The following is a 13,568-nucleotide window of genomic DNA, read 5'->3' as shown; positions in this document are numbered from 1 at the left end:
CGAAAAACGTTTGTATGAAAGTTGTTTGTTTACCGTACGATCAGTTTCAAAATCATTTTCAAAGCTTTTTGAGAACATTTATTTTATACGTGCCACGGGCAAGGCCGGGCTATACCCGCTAGTAATATATATATAGTATCAGACTGCATTTGAAAAGTTATACACCGCATTGAATATATTAGTTTTGTTTGTACTCAAACGCTTTCCTATGTTAAGCGAAATGAATATGGCGCTCGTATTAGTATATTAAAGATTAAAGAGATTTATAGAGTAATGTGAAATTTATATTTGTATATTCAAATTTGGTGCTAGGCATAGATAATCCAGTATAATTATATGTATTTATAGTATTAACGAATTTTTCTTCAAACGTTGACTGCATTCTGAACTGCAGTTTTGTCATCTACAATAATATTGGCAGCTGTTGTGGTCGTGTTGGAGCTAAGCAACTGCTTGGTTGATGAACTGGATGAGTAGCTGTCACTTGAGCTGCGTGTAGAAGCCGAATTACCGCTAATTGGACTATCAAGCATGTCTGCAAAAGTCAATGAATAGTATAGGCACTTTGTGATAAGTTAATTTCAGATGCAGCCTTACCCGGAAGTGAGCTGACATTATTGCTCTTTAAGTCAACACCGCAGCAAGGAGAGGCCTCATTGATAGGTCCAACAATGTTACCCGCAGATGTGGATTTTTTTTGTAGACTTTGACTCCCTTTTACCATGGTACTATAACCCACCGCAGAAGCGTTGGGTACGTTCATCTCGTGATTTAAAACAACACAGCTGCAACTTAAAGGATCACCTCTTTTAGCCCGGTCGGATGGATACAATGGACTAAGTATAGTGTTTTGGGTGTCATCAGGTGTATAGTAATCAGAATCCTCGGCACTAAAGTTGGCTACTAATAAGCACGGATCTCTCGCTGGCGCATCACAATCAGCAGGCTCGGTCCTATGCCTATCATGCTTTAACGAGGAAATATTTTCCGAATTGGACTCCTGCAAATCATTGTTTTCACCATCAATGCTAACGGTGACTGCTGCATCAGTAACGTGTATATTTTTTACTATATCCTCGCCGTCGCTGTCGCCGAGACTATCCACAACTAGTTTAAGCGATTTGCTTGAGGTATTTTTTATCTTCATCCCTGGTGAGAGCAGCGGTGACAATTTTTCGTTCTCGCTGTCCTCATCGTCGTCTGGAACACCAGCGTTGTCTTTCTGGTAATTAAGACGCTCGTTAATAATATGCAGCTCCTGTTTTTCTAGCGAGAAACTAAGCGTAGGATTAAACTCGGACTTGGGTGAGCTACAGGCAGCCGACTTCTTAGAATTGCTTTCAATTTCCATCACTGTTAGTGTGGAGCTATCCCCAGTAGGGTGTGTAAGGGTACCCACCTCATTGGTGGTTGTGCACGTAGAGACGTGCTTCTTAATCTTGGGTCGGCGTTGGCTACTTGACTTAAGTGGTGACGTAGCTTTAATATCATCACTTGTCATCGTGGAGGCGGCCATCATGATGTTCTCACTTGAGTCATTGTCGCCTTTCCTGTAGAAACATTTAAAAAAGATACAGTAATAGGTTAAAGTACATTTTCATTTGAATAGTAATAGATAAATTACAATTTCATATATTGATAATTTTTCCTGAGTTAATTCGAATACCTTTAGAGTCGTTAGACAAATCACCTAGACTTGACGTGTTTGAAAATGTGTTATAATACCATCGTGGTTAAAGCTGCATAAACAGCAGCGCACCTGCACTTTTCGCATGTATTTGTATGAGACGTCTAAGCCTATGTATGTGTAGAATTTGACAAAAAAATTGTGAACTAAAATTGCGAAATACAAGAACTTTTGAGAACGGTGAGCGCCGTAAGTGTGCGACTAGAGATACTCGCACTCGCGCCAGCGAGAAATATCTAATCATGCCGAAGAATATGAGCACCAACTCAAGTAGCGGTAGCCTAAGTATCGCTGATACAGCCTGTACTCATACACTACCATTGGATAATAATTATTCTCAGCGAAAGTGGCCAAAACCAATTGGATAACAAACCTGACTACAGGGATGTCAACGAGACCATAGTGTCTAATGAAGATGCTCCAGTGACCGAGAACAAAACCAACAATAAAACAAGAATAATCTGTCGAAGAACATCCACATTGTCTGCTATAACCTAAGTTTTTGCGAGAACGCACACTGCAAAATGTATTATTTTTCGCATGAGTTTTTATGATCCGCCACTTCAACTGATTAAAATAAGCATTACAGGGTATCACTTCTTCCTCGTATTAAGTCTTACATTCTAAACTATCTAGCAAGTAGATTGTCTTACTTTGTAGTCTTACTTAGTCTGAGTTCGTTTTTATACTTTGCTATATCGAATTATGCACTATAAGACTTAGCCTCAGTCAGTTGGGCTGGTGGTGTGAATAAAAAGAAGGGAAATTTCCATTTTAAGACTCTATATTAAGCAGACTTCAAAACACACTCTCAAAATTAAGTGGCAAAATAAACCCTAGCCTCCGGACGAAAACTCAACTTTAATTCAACCCAATCAAAAAGTATGATAATATATACAGCACTAAGCTGTACGAAAAGAATGATTAACATATCGGACACAATTTACCACAATAAAACACGACATTATACCATTTCAAACCACAAACTCGAAATTAAAAAACTCTTGACGAAAAATGACCTCCCACAGAATGTAATTAAAACATTATTAAAAAGAAAACACATCAGAACAGAAAAGCCAAAAGAACCTACCGAAATATACAAATCCCCAATGTATGTACCACGACAATCAGAAAATGTTCAATTAATTTTTTAACTTAATGTAGTTTAATGTTAATTGTTTTTTTTTTCTTTTGTATCTTAGTGTTAATGTGCAACCGAAATACAAATAATGGAAGAGAAATATTAAAATATTAAACTAAATTGTTTCAACTTTTTATTTAAATAAACAGGGACCTCGAGCAATCCAATAAAATAAAAAAAAAATGATAAAGTCGCCAAAACCAGAACATTATAATTATAATTAAAATGCGGGAAATGGTGATTGCGGTTGTGTATGTAGCTAAGCAAAAAAGCAATTGCCAGGCGTTTAATTAATGTCAATATGAAAACATAATTAGCAAGGTCAATCCCACTTATTACTTTGAAACACAAAAAGAGAAGCGCTTTGAATTCGCTGAAAACAATCTTCACAAGCCGCTTTAATTTCGGCGTAGTATACACTGGACAGGGCAGTGCAGTTTTCAGTTCCACTATTACAAAAATAAAGTTTTTGGTTAATTCATTTAAAAAATCTATACAAATTTGTTATGCTCTAGGGCTTTAGATGATTGCTAGATTATGTTTCTTTAACGGTTCCAAGAGAGCGTATGAAAAATGTCAGGGGGCTGACTAAAATTCTGCCGTTGTCATGGGTTTAGGTTTTGTCCGATTGGCTTGAAATTAATTTTTATATTCTTGGAAAATAATTTTGATAAAAACCAAAAATCAAGCCCCGGTTTTATTAATACCTTTTCTACTGGAGAATTAACATTAGTTGCAGCACCACTAACTTCAGATCTTGTGTTTGACTATCCTAATGTTGGAAGTCTTATGTCTAAAGCTTTCTAACCTTTCGATTTCGATATTATCGCCTTTACCGAGACTTGTTTAAAACCAGCCATCTCAGATTCTTTAGTATTTCCAGTCCAAAACAACTCCACAACTTACAGATGTGATCGAGCATTAAGTCTGCTCATTCGTCAGAACTCATTGAGCTTTCTACATTGGGGATCGAGGTTGTGAGTGTAAAACTGTCATTTGGTAGCTTTAGCATTTTTTTTTTTCATGTTTATATATTTCCCCACACGTTCATTTACAGTTAAATTTATATTCTCCCTACTGACGTCTTAGTCGTTCTTGGCAACTTTTATCTACCAGATGTTGCTTGGACCTCCCCTTCTACGTTTCATGAATATTTTGATGGTTTACAAATGTTGTCTTTATAGTAGATTAACCTGGGGCGCAAGGGTGCCTTAAGAGACAGATCACTTGGTTTGGTCTTTTGTGTTTGCTTTACTGATTCGGCAGTGTTGTGCCGATTTCACAGCGACTAGTCCTAACCGTACAATTGTGCAGACATTGATGTTGCCATTTGATGTAACTCTTGGATATCTGTGTTTCACTTGATTTTTCAGTGAGGTGTGAAAGGCCTCCTTGGTGTTTCAATGATCTAATGAGATTAAATAATGTATAGTGTTGTAAAAATAAGAGGTGTAAAGGTGCTATAAAAAATTTAAGAAATCGGGAAATCACTGTGATTTCTCGCGCTATGCGGTTGCCATATCAAATTTTTCAATGCCAAATTCTATATGCAATAAGAATAACCTTCGCTGTTATCGCCTTCAGTTTTCACATAATCCTAAGCAAATTTTCCAATCTGTTAATGCCAAACGAATACTTCTATTCTGCTAACTTTATATAGACTCTACAGTATGTAGTATGACACATGAGAATTAAAAAAGTAAAATTTTCATTTTTAAACTATTTAGCAAAAATTCTTAATCTATGGTCTTAATTAATTTTTATTTTTGTACCTCGCAACTGGGATGCACAACATTACCTCGGGATTGCGGAAAAAAATAGATAACCCGTTTTTCGCTAATTTTCCACTGTTCATTTTAAAATCGCTGAATTGCGTATTCATCAAGTTCTTAAATTGAGATCTGAAAATGAGTTTGATCCCGAACGAGCGAAACTTCGTCTAAAAACTCATTTCTCAGAGAGAAGGCATAGATTTAACAATGAGTGTGAAGCATATTTTTTACAAATTTCCATTAAGTTCCTTGAAAATTAATTTAATCGTGTAATTGTCTAAGCTAGGCGGATGGGATGGTTTTCCACAAACTCCGGACACGGCGTGCACCTTCATCAGAAAAGGTAACCCTAGTAAAGTAGTAGCAATAGTAGGAAAGGCAATTCGCATTATGTGGAAAGGCAATAAAAATTCTTTAATTCGCAGCAACCTCAAATTTGGCTTGCCATCTTGACAAGGATGCAAGATAGCTTTTAATTTAAGAATTTCAAAACAGTCGACTTTTCATGCTATGCGATTTCATCTGCGAATGCTGACTGCTTTATTAAATGGACAATTGCAAGAAATTAAAATTCCAGCTTAACTGCCGTTGTGCAATAAGCACATACACGATATTATGCTCATAACTTTGAGGTAAGTCCTGAAGATCAACTCTGGCATTGTATCTGCTCTTAAGATACATCGACCTCGATCACAACGGTCGAGTAGTCGCTTCTTTAGTAATGGTTGCTGCATGATCAATTCAATTTGCGAAATCCTTTTTCAAAGGGTAAATTTACGTTGTAAAAATTTTAGTCCAACAAAACAACGCAAATTAGTTAACTAGGTCGAAACATAATGCCAGCACACTCCTGACATGAGCATCTGCACTCTATTGACAACGAATGTTTGAAGGTGTGATGCGTTTCTAATCAATGAAGCACTACTTCAGAATCTGACCAAAATAAAATTCGTTTAAGGGCGTGTGCAAAAGGTGTCTTACATTGTCCCACAAATTAATTAATTAATTAATTAATTAATCAAATTAAAATCTGACATAAGGGTGCCGGTATGCTAATACATCTAATATTAATTTGGCTATTGTGTACTTAAACGCGTTACCCCGAAAACGCCTGGCTACTAACGTTTTTGTATCCTCCTAATGACCGATAAGTATTGTCTGATCAGAAGGTTTTGCTTCGAAGCGCTCACAGTTTACGTACAATGTGTTCAAATTAATGACGGAAAGTATAATGACATTAATCAGCTGCAATAGTCGCAACTCTGCTACAGTATGTACGACAGATATCAAATTATCTACGTAGAATTAAAAGTAATCGTTCACGTGATGTGACTTTGTATGCATCCATTCAACCTTGTCGGCGCCTCTTAGCTTAAAGCCAAGAATCTAGTTTCGGTGAGAACAAAATAGCAGCACATACACAAAGAACGGTATACGATACAATTGCAATTATATTTTTGTGTATGTGTGCACAAAAATACAGAAATATAAGTTCTGAGATCGACGCGCATATATATACCGACAAATATTGTACTGAACAAGAATAAATATATACCTTACAGGGTCGGATATGCTTTTTTATATGTACATACATTTGCACAAAACCATTTTACCCTTTTTACCCATTTTCAATGGGTTATGCACTCTCCAGCAGCAATGCAAGAGATCGCATATACATATACATATGTGCATGCATCATTTAGCTGCAGTTTTATAAAAAACCCAGTAAGACCAGTAGGGGATATCTTGAATCCTTTTCCAGCAACTACAACAAAATACAGCTCGCGATACGAGCTCGTTTGCGTTAGCAGGAATAAAAATAAATTTAAAGGAGTAAAGAGGCTCTAGGTCGGGAGTGCCTGAATTGGATATACCCTGAACCCTCTTTTACCAACACCAAAATCAGATCGCGCTACAAGCTCAATTGCATTAATAGTAATCAAAACAAATAAAAAAATTAAAAAAAAGATATGTCAACTGGTCTTGAACCCGTAGCAAGCCAAACTAACTGCCATCGCCTCTGTCCGACAGCTATACAAACAATTTATATTCGATGAAAAAAAAAAAGAATTAATATAGTAGCACTCACAGCACAAAATACAATATTATCGTACTTGCAATTGGAATGTTTATAAGTACGAAATATAAAAGGAAAAACAATCCGGACAGGATATATATATTTACTATTCTAGAAGCTACAAGTCTAGTTTGGTGACTTAAAACCTAAGAGATTTACTGCAAAAACAGAATTCCGTAATACATTTTTTTTTATTGCTTGGAAACGGGGCAAGTTATCAAGTATAGGACACTTTTAGGACCTATGTTCAAAAATGCAAGTGTCTAGGTCCATAACTGCTAAGATCGACGAGTTCATATATACGAACGGACAGCCGGACCTGGCTTAATCGACTCGGCTTTTGACGCTGATTAAGAATATAAGTTAACATAAGTAAACAATAAGCGACTAAATTGGACACTGGTCAATGGGATACAATGTAATAGTGCTGAACAAGCTGCCTTTTGGCCACTGACTCCGTGGACGTGATCGTCGCGGCGTTGCGGCATAGACTAGGGCTAGCTAGTAATATTCATAAATTTGCCACAGTCGTCGTAACCGAGTATAAAAAATAAAATTAACTCATTTAAATAACCATCGCGTTACTATATGCCCATTCCAGCCGACTGCCATCAATCAATTTACTTATATAATACTCTATATATATACTCTACGGTATTGGAGATACTCTTTTTGCCTGTTTGTCACATACATATGTACAAGAAAGTTATTCATGATTTACCCATTTTCAATGCTCATGGTATGACAACCAAAAACGAATGAACAGAGAACGAGTGGGATATTTTTATATCGCAAAAACTCGCACACAAGTGTTGCAGTAAGCAGTTTGTGATGAACATGCGAGTAAAATAGAGACAATGTTTTTGTTTCATATATAACAAGAAGTTCTATTCCGGAGCTCCCGAATAGGGAATACCCTGAACCCTCTTATTTCAACACCAAATGCAGCTCGCGCAACGCGCTCGTTTAAAGTAATAAAGATAAATTAAAAAAAAGTTCCTTTGGCAGGGTTCGAACTTGAACTGACCGCATTACTTGCTGACGACAGCCACACCAGAAAAAAAAAATAGTTTCCCCGGTAGGGCTAGAACTCACGACAGACCGCACCACTTGCTATGCCTCTACTCAACAGCCACACCAATATTTAAGTATTATTGAGAAAAAAAAAAAGAAAAAACGAATTGAAATAGCAGCACAGAAAACAATCGCAATTGCAATGCGGTTGATAGAATTCGAAGCAAACGCGCATGAATGTGTTTGGGTACATGTATACAGAAATTCTTGGAATACAATTGCGCAGTAAAACTTAACTTTGGTATTTTCTTAACCGATCTTAATGAAATGTTCTACAGCATATCTCATTGTACCATAGAATATTTGTGTATTCTCAAAAAGTTAATTGCATTGAAATTGTGGCTTAAATTGGGCAATATAAATTGGGTCATTATAGCTCTGCGGTAGTAGCGGGGAGGTGGCGATAGGTATGAAATGCAAGATACTTGATATATATATATATATAGTGCCAGCGGGTATAGCCTGACCTTGCCTTGGCACTTGTGTTATAAAATCAACGTTCGCAAAATATTTGAAAATGATTTTGAAACTGAGCGGACGGTAAAAAGTCGCTCAAACACGTGTTCATTATATTCTTATGTAGAGCTTTGAAAATCAGTTTGATGCAAAACGGACACAACCTAAAATTCACAAAAATATATCTTTAAAATGCACTTTCCACCGAAGGAGTTTATATTTTGCAAAAAATGTGAAACAGGTCTTAAGTGATTTTTTATGTGGATCCATGGAAATTAATTTGAAGGCGAAAGGCCACCCACCAAATCTTTGACCCCCATTTCCACCGAAGAGAAATACATTTTTGGAAAAGTGTGAAACACCCCTTAAGTAAATTTGAGCAAAGATCTTTGAAATTGAGTTTAAGGCCGATCGGATGGTAAACAAAAAAGTTGCATACAAACGTTTTTCGCGACTTTTCCATACTTGCGGGTGGAATTTCCCGAATTCCCCGTCTTAACGTGCACCCTCATCACATAAGGTAACTACAGTGAAAATTTCAGCTTGCTAGCTCTTACGTTTTGGGCTGTGCGTTGATCACCAATCAGTCAGTCGGTCAGGACCAACAGTTTTATATATAGAGATTCTAGAAACAACATATCAAGTTTGGTGACTCTAGCTCTTAATATTTACCCGATTTGCTCAAAAAAAAGGATGTCGTTATCGGTTTTTATCGACTACTTGGAAACGGAGTAAGTTATCGATTATCGGAAATAGACTCGATCTGCGCAGGCACTAGTAGGACCTACAGCTAAAATTTCAAAATTTCTAGGTTCGGACAGACGCACGGACAGATAGACGGACATGGCTAGATCGATTCGGCTGTTGATGCTGATTAAGAATATATATACTTTATGGGGTCGGAGATGCTTTATTGTTTTTGTTTTGTATTTAGCTGGTAAAATATGTCTTCTTGGAGGGTTGTTCCTTTGCTCTCTTTTCTATTGTCCGCCGAAGATACGTGGCTCTTAGTGAAAAACAGAAAAAAATTGAATTTCTATAGAGAATATTTCAGAGTATTATTCAATATTTTAATATATAAATAAAAATACTTATAATTTAATTTTGATTTGTGATTTACAAAAGAAAAAGAGGGCAATATATTTAAGTCTCGTAAACCCATTCGCAAAAAAAAAATAGATTATTAAAAAAAATCAATTAGAAATTAAATTTGAATCGAATTCATTATTTGCTTTTGCTGTTAGGCGAACAAATTTTATTTTATTCATATAATCATAGCATTTAGAGAGGAGAGACTTTCAATATGAGAGTACATTTCAGATGATCACGAACCAACGCAGAACTCTCTTGCATCCTGTTCGAATATGACTTTGTAAGCTATATGTTTCACATGCTTATATTTAAGTCTCATTGCTTAACACATTTCAGCAAACAAAATTTACAATATGGTTCGCTGAAGACAATAAACTGCTTCCCATTTGAAAACTTTCTAGGGCATCTAAAAAAAAAATGGTGATGAAGTCGGACTATTCCTTGGAGCACTTATACAATCGAACTGTAGGACGAAGTATTTTAAGGGCCCTTCTTATAGAAAAAACTTTAAATTTCAATATATAAAATATTATATAAGCACTGGTGTTTTTATCTTAAAGATGGCGATTGCTTTTAAAATAAAATCACTAACCACTTGTATGGTTAGTGATGAAATGTTGAATAGCCGATTAGTTGTTGATCTATAATCATTTTTTACTTTTCCCATAAACCACACCTTTGTAGGCATATTCTCTTCAAGCCAACTTTCCATAATGTTGAAAAAATATCTGGCAAAATATTTAATTTTGAAGACAATGGTATACACACTTAGTTTCCTTTCATTGACCATTAAGACAAAACATAGATAAAATGAATGAGATTACGAAAATGTATGGTTAAGGAGCGGAAATTATTCTCTTAATCGAAATTTTTATTATAAAGGGACTAATCTGCGGAGAGGCACACAAAGCGAAATTGACGCCAAGTGCACCAAACGTTACGCTTGGGGACTTTGAGGCATTTGAAGACTGTCTTAAATAAGAGAAGTCCTTCAACAATTTTGTAAGGAAACTTTATATAAAATAATTTAATTACTCGCTTATAAATCTTTCATTTTCCTAAAGATCATTGAATTAGTCGCAAATTCTGAAAAAACATACGACAAATTTATCAGGTGCTTTTGGCGCCAGATAATAAGAGACGATGTTGCAAAACAATGCTCCTGGCGTGGGACAGAGAAGAAAATGTGTGTTACACATTAGCCAATCAAAGTAGGTAATACTTTTATAACATATGTATGTGCAAATTAATATTATTTTGTTATTGTCTACAAATGCATTTAAAACGAACTTTGCGCTGGAAGACGGCGATTTTGACCGCATAACACAAACGTAATTTCAATACGCGCAGAAAAGAGGTTAGAAAAGTCGGATGCCAAAATAATGATCCTGCATAGGTACAAACGCTATATCAGACTGTATAACAGAGCCCTGAGAGACCTCCACCCTGCAGATTGAATTTACAGATCGGACAATAGAAACCAAAATTATTCCAGAAATAATGTTTGTGCTCCCGCCCGGAGGTCGTTTACTTTGCATATAAATGTTTGCAAATTATAAGCATTAAGCTTCTAACAATTTGGCAGAAGACTAAATCACATAGCTTCCTTAGAAAAATTGCGAAAGCTGAGATTTGGTCTGAAGTTTCAAGTTATTTCAAGTGAACTCTCATCCGTCATCTAAGCTTACAAACAATCAACATAAACTACCTTATCATATGTTTTCCAAAGTTGCATTTTTGCATACAATAAACGTTGACATTAGTCTTTTTCTCGCCACCCGAAAAAACATTATTCTTTTTAACATACTGTACGGCTTTAATGGAAAAAAAAAACATTATTAGTTCTGGCATTTCTTGTTTTAATACCTGGCACGAGTCACATACTGTGGCGGTCCATTGAGCGCCTCTATAAGAGAGACGGGTATGTATCCAGGGGGAACATCGGGAGGGGTGGGCTCGCCAGCCACTGAGGTTGGTGTATTCTGGTGCAGCATATGTGTGCTGATGCCTTTTTGCACAGCTCGTATTTGTAACAGAGCACGAAACGGCGCTCGGCAGATAGGACAGTTGTTTGCCTGGTAACGCAGAGAGTCGGCACAAGAGTTGCAAAGACATAGATGGCGGCAGGGCAAAATAAGTGTGTCGCGGGTTTCGCTCATGCAAATGACGCACTCACTTCCATGGTCATCAATCTCTTCATCCAGGGAGGTTTTGTTTACTGCTTTGTTCTCAATTCCGTAGATCTCCTGCAGCAAGTAGCATAGGCCGTCTACAAAAATTTTCTGCTTAAGCGCGCGCAGCACATAACTGCATGTCTCTGGATGGTGGTCTATCACGCAAATGGTAGTATGCGACTGACGACATTCCTCGTTACCTTCCTCAATGACACAATGTATAGCAACTGGGTATTGTTCGCGGCTGGCATTGTATGTAAGATCATCTTCAGGTATAAGCTGCGGGTTGAACACGTGGTTGGGTTGCGAGAAAAATTGATTGATACCTTTTTCGTAATGGTAAGTATCTGATGAAAGAGACAATCCTTCGCGAGGTACTAATGTGACGCCACTGGGACTCACATCTTCCGTACAAACGTAGTACACGGTAATGGCACACTTTGCGTCCGAGTCGAAAATAAACTCAATGTTGTAGTAATAGTTTGGCAGCACCGTCTCTGCACTGCTACTGACTCCAACCATGTTGCAAAGCACATTACCGTCAATCTGCTCACCGGATGCTGATCCGCTGGTTTCCTTTAGGCTTTTGTTCTTTTCATTCTCCTGCAAAGTATCAGCATCAGCACAACTTGGTCTTTTGCCATTAGGTACTCGCACAAATCGCACAGATTCCTTTCGTATATTGACAAGACTTTTGAGCGTTTTTGTTGGCTCATTAGCTTGCGGCGGTGGATAGGGAAAGGCTGTGGGTCGATTGCCTAGAAAATTAAGGTCCGCATTCTCGCCAAACAAATAAGACTCGGGCTGGGGCGTGTCAAAGCGCTCACCACCCATTATGAAGTGTGTGCCGAAGAAATTGCCAATACGAGGTGGATATTTGTAAGCATTATTAGTGATATGGTCTGCTTCCTCGACAGCTGCGTTTTGTCTGCTCACTAAATTACCCATTTAAACCCTGTCAATTGTTAGCTTTCACTGCAGTGCCTGCTTTGTTCTTTTCTTATTATTACAGTAGTGATGAAAAAAAAAATGCATCGATATTAATTCGATGTTTTGTTAATTCTTCGTATGGCACTTCAACAGATAATTCTTCGTTTTGGTCACCCCAGATAAAAAACACGGCATATTTGTCGCTGATGGTGTCTATTTAACGAAGTTTTTTCTCAGGATTACATTTCCGGCTGCAAAACTTAACTTTATTGTATATTTTTACAAGTAAAAGCAACCAAAATTCTGATAACGTGGTGGCGGTACGATTGTCGAGTATCGTGCAGCAACGATTCTACTCGATGATGAATTTCCGATAATTTTGAACTATCGTCAAAGCTTCGATATGAACGTGCGTCAAATTAGCGGCGGTGACTTAGCGTCGAATTTTGGTACTTGTTATCGGAAAACTATCGGTCACTTTCAAATGCATTTATTTATGTTTTTAAGCACGAAACCAAATAAATTTAAATGCAGAATTGCCAAAAATTAAATTATTTACTATCTACATTCATTTATTTTTGAATTTTAATTTTTAATATGGGTAAACAAAGGGGTTGAAAAGTTAGGTTTTCGCCATTCTTTAAATATCTTACTTCAGGGATAATGGCCCCGAAAACCGCATATACACGATTGAAGTCTATAGTTTCACCTATCCAATAGTGAAAAAATTATAAAAATCGATCAGCACGTTTTTAAGATATTTGTACTACAGTGCAGCAACCTCGTTGCTAGCCCCATACAAAATGACCGTAAAAAATCACCCTTGCACTTGAACCCTAATAACTTTTCTCAGGGATAATGGCCCTCAATGCACGGTATACCAACTTGAAGATACATGTTTAAGGAAGCTTTACGCATTAATTCTACGCAAATCGATCAGCCAGTTTTTTAGAAAAATGGCAAAATGTAAGCACACCTCATGTTGTTCATTCAAAATGCCTATCGAGCTACTAGCTCCAACGGGAACCGAACCACTGCTCGGAATCAGTGTTGAACAATGTTATAAAGTATTGGGCGGGAACAAATTAATTCAAAATACTTGTATATGAAAGAGAAATGCAGTAATATATAAAATAATTGTCATTTTACAATAAAACATTATCTT

General features: G+C 36.9%; 1 protein-coding gene and 1 long non-coding RNA gene across 5 annotated transcripts; one reads left to right on the top strand and one right to left on the bottom strand.

Moving 5' to 3' along the window:
- Positions 1–271: 271 nt before the first annotated feature.
- LOC115765132 (probable E3 ubiquitin-protein ligase MGRN1) lies at positions 272–12,704 on the bottom strand. 2 transcript variants are annotated; one of them, XM_030708529.1, is made up of 4 exons: positions 11,166–12,704; positions 1,400–1,550; positions 598–1,222; positions 272–535 (listed from the first exon to the last, which is right to left on the bottom strand). In XM_030708529.1, the coding sequence occupies exons 1-4, from the start codon at positions 12,419–12,421 to the stop codon at positions 366–368; spliced, it is 2,202 nt and encodes a 733-aa protein (XP_030564389.1). In that variant the 5' UTR covers positions 12,422–12,704; the 3' UTR covers positions 272–365. The 2 variants fall into 2 exon arrangements, with proteins under 2 accessions (XP_030564389.1, XP_030564388.1); XM_030708528.1 differs by having other exon boundaries at positions 598–1,550.
- Positions 4,347–11,107, top strand: LOC115765133. Of its 3 annotated transcripts, XR_004018077.1 has the most exons (6): positions 4,356–4,943; positions 5,026–5,232; positions 10,182–10,301; positions 10,364–10,510; positions 10,603–10,695; positions 10,752–11,107. It is a non-coding gene; the product is annotated as an uncharacterized LOC115765133 (long non-coding RNA). The 3 variants fall into 3 exon arrangements; XR_004018076.1 differs by having other exon boundaries at positions 4,347–4,943; positions 9,984–10,301; positions 10,603–11,107; XR_004018075.1 differs by having other exon boundaries at positions 4,357–4,943; positions 10,603–11,104.
- Positions 12,705–13,568: the final 864 nt, after the last annotated feature.

The sequence above is a fragment of the Drosophila novamexicana genome, unplaced genomic scaffold (assembly GCF_003285875.2).
Source record: "Drosophila novamexicana strain 15010-1031.04,08,12 unplaced genomic scaffold, DnovRS2.1 tig00000932-arrow-arrow-pilon, whole genome shotgun sequence".
Taxonomy (NCBI): Eukaryota; Metazoa; Arthropoda; class Insecta; order Diptera; family Drosophilidae; genus Drosophila; species Drosophila novamexicana.
The sequence above is the reverse complement of the archived record's forward strand: the minus strand, read 5'-3'. Positions and strand labels throughout refer to the sequence as shown.

Coding starts and splice junctions, on each gene's coding strand:
- LOC115765132 (XM_030708528.1), bottom strand. CDS start 12,421: ATGGGTAATTTAGTGAGCAGACAAAACGCAGCTGTCGAGGAAGCAGAC. Junction 1,551..11,165: donor CAGTATGTGACTCGTGCCAG/GTATTAAAACAA, acceptor ATGTTTCTACAG/GAAAGGCGACAATGACTCAA. Junction 536..597: donor TAATGTCAGCTCACTTCCGG/GTAAGGCTGCAT, acceptor TGACTTTTGCAG/ACATGCTTGATAGTCCAATT.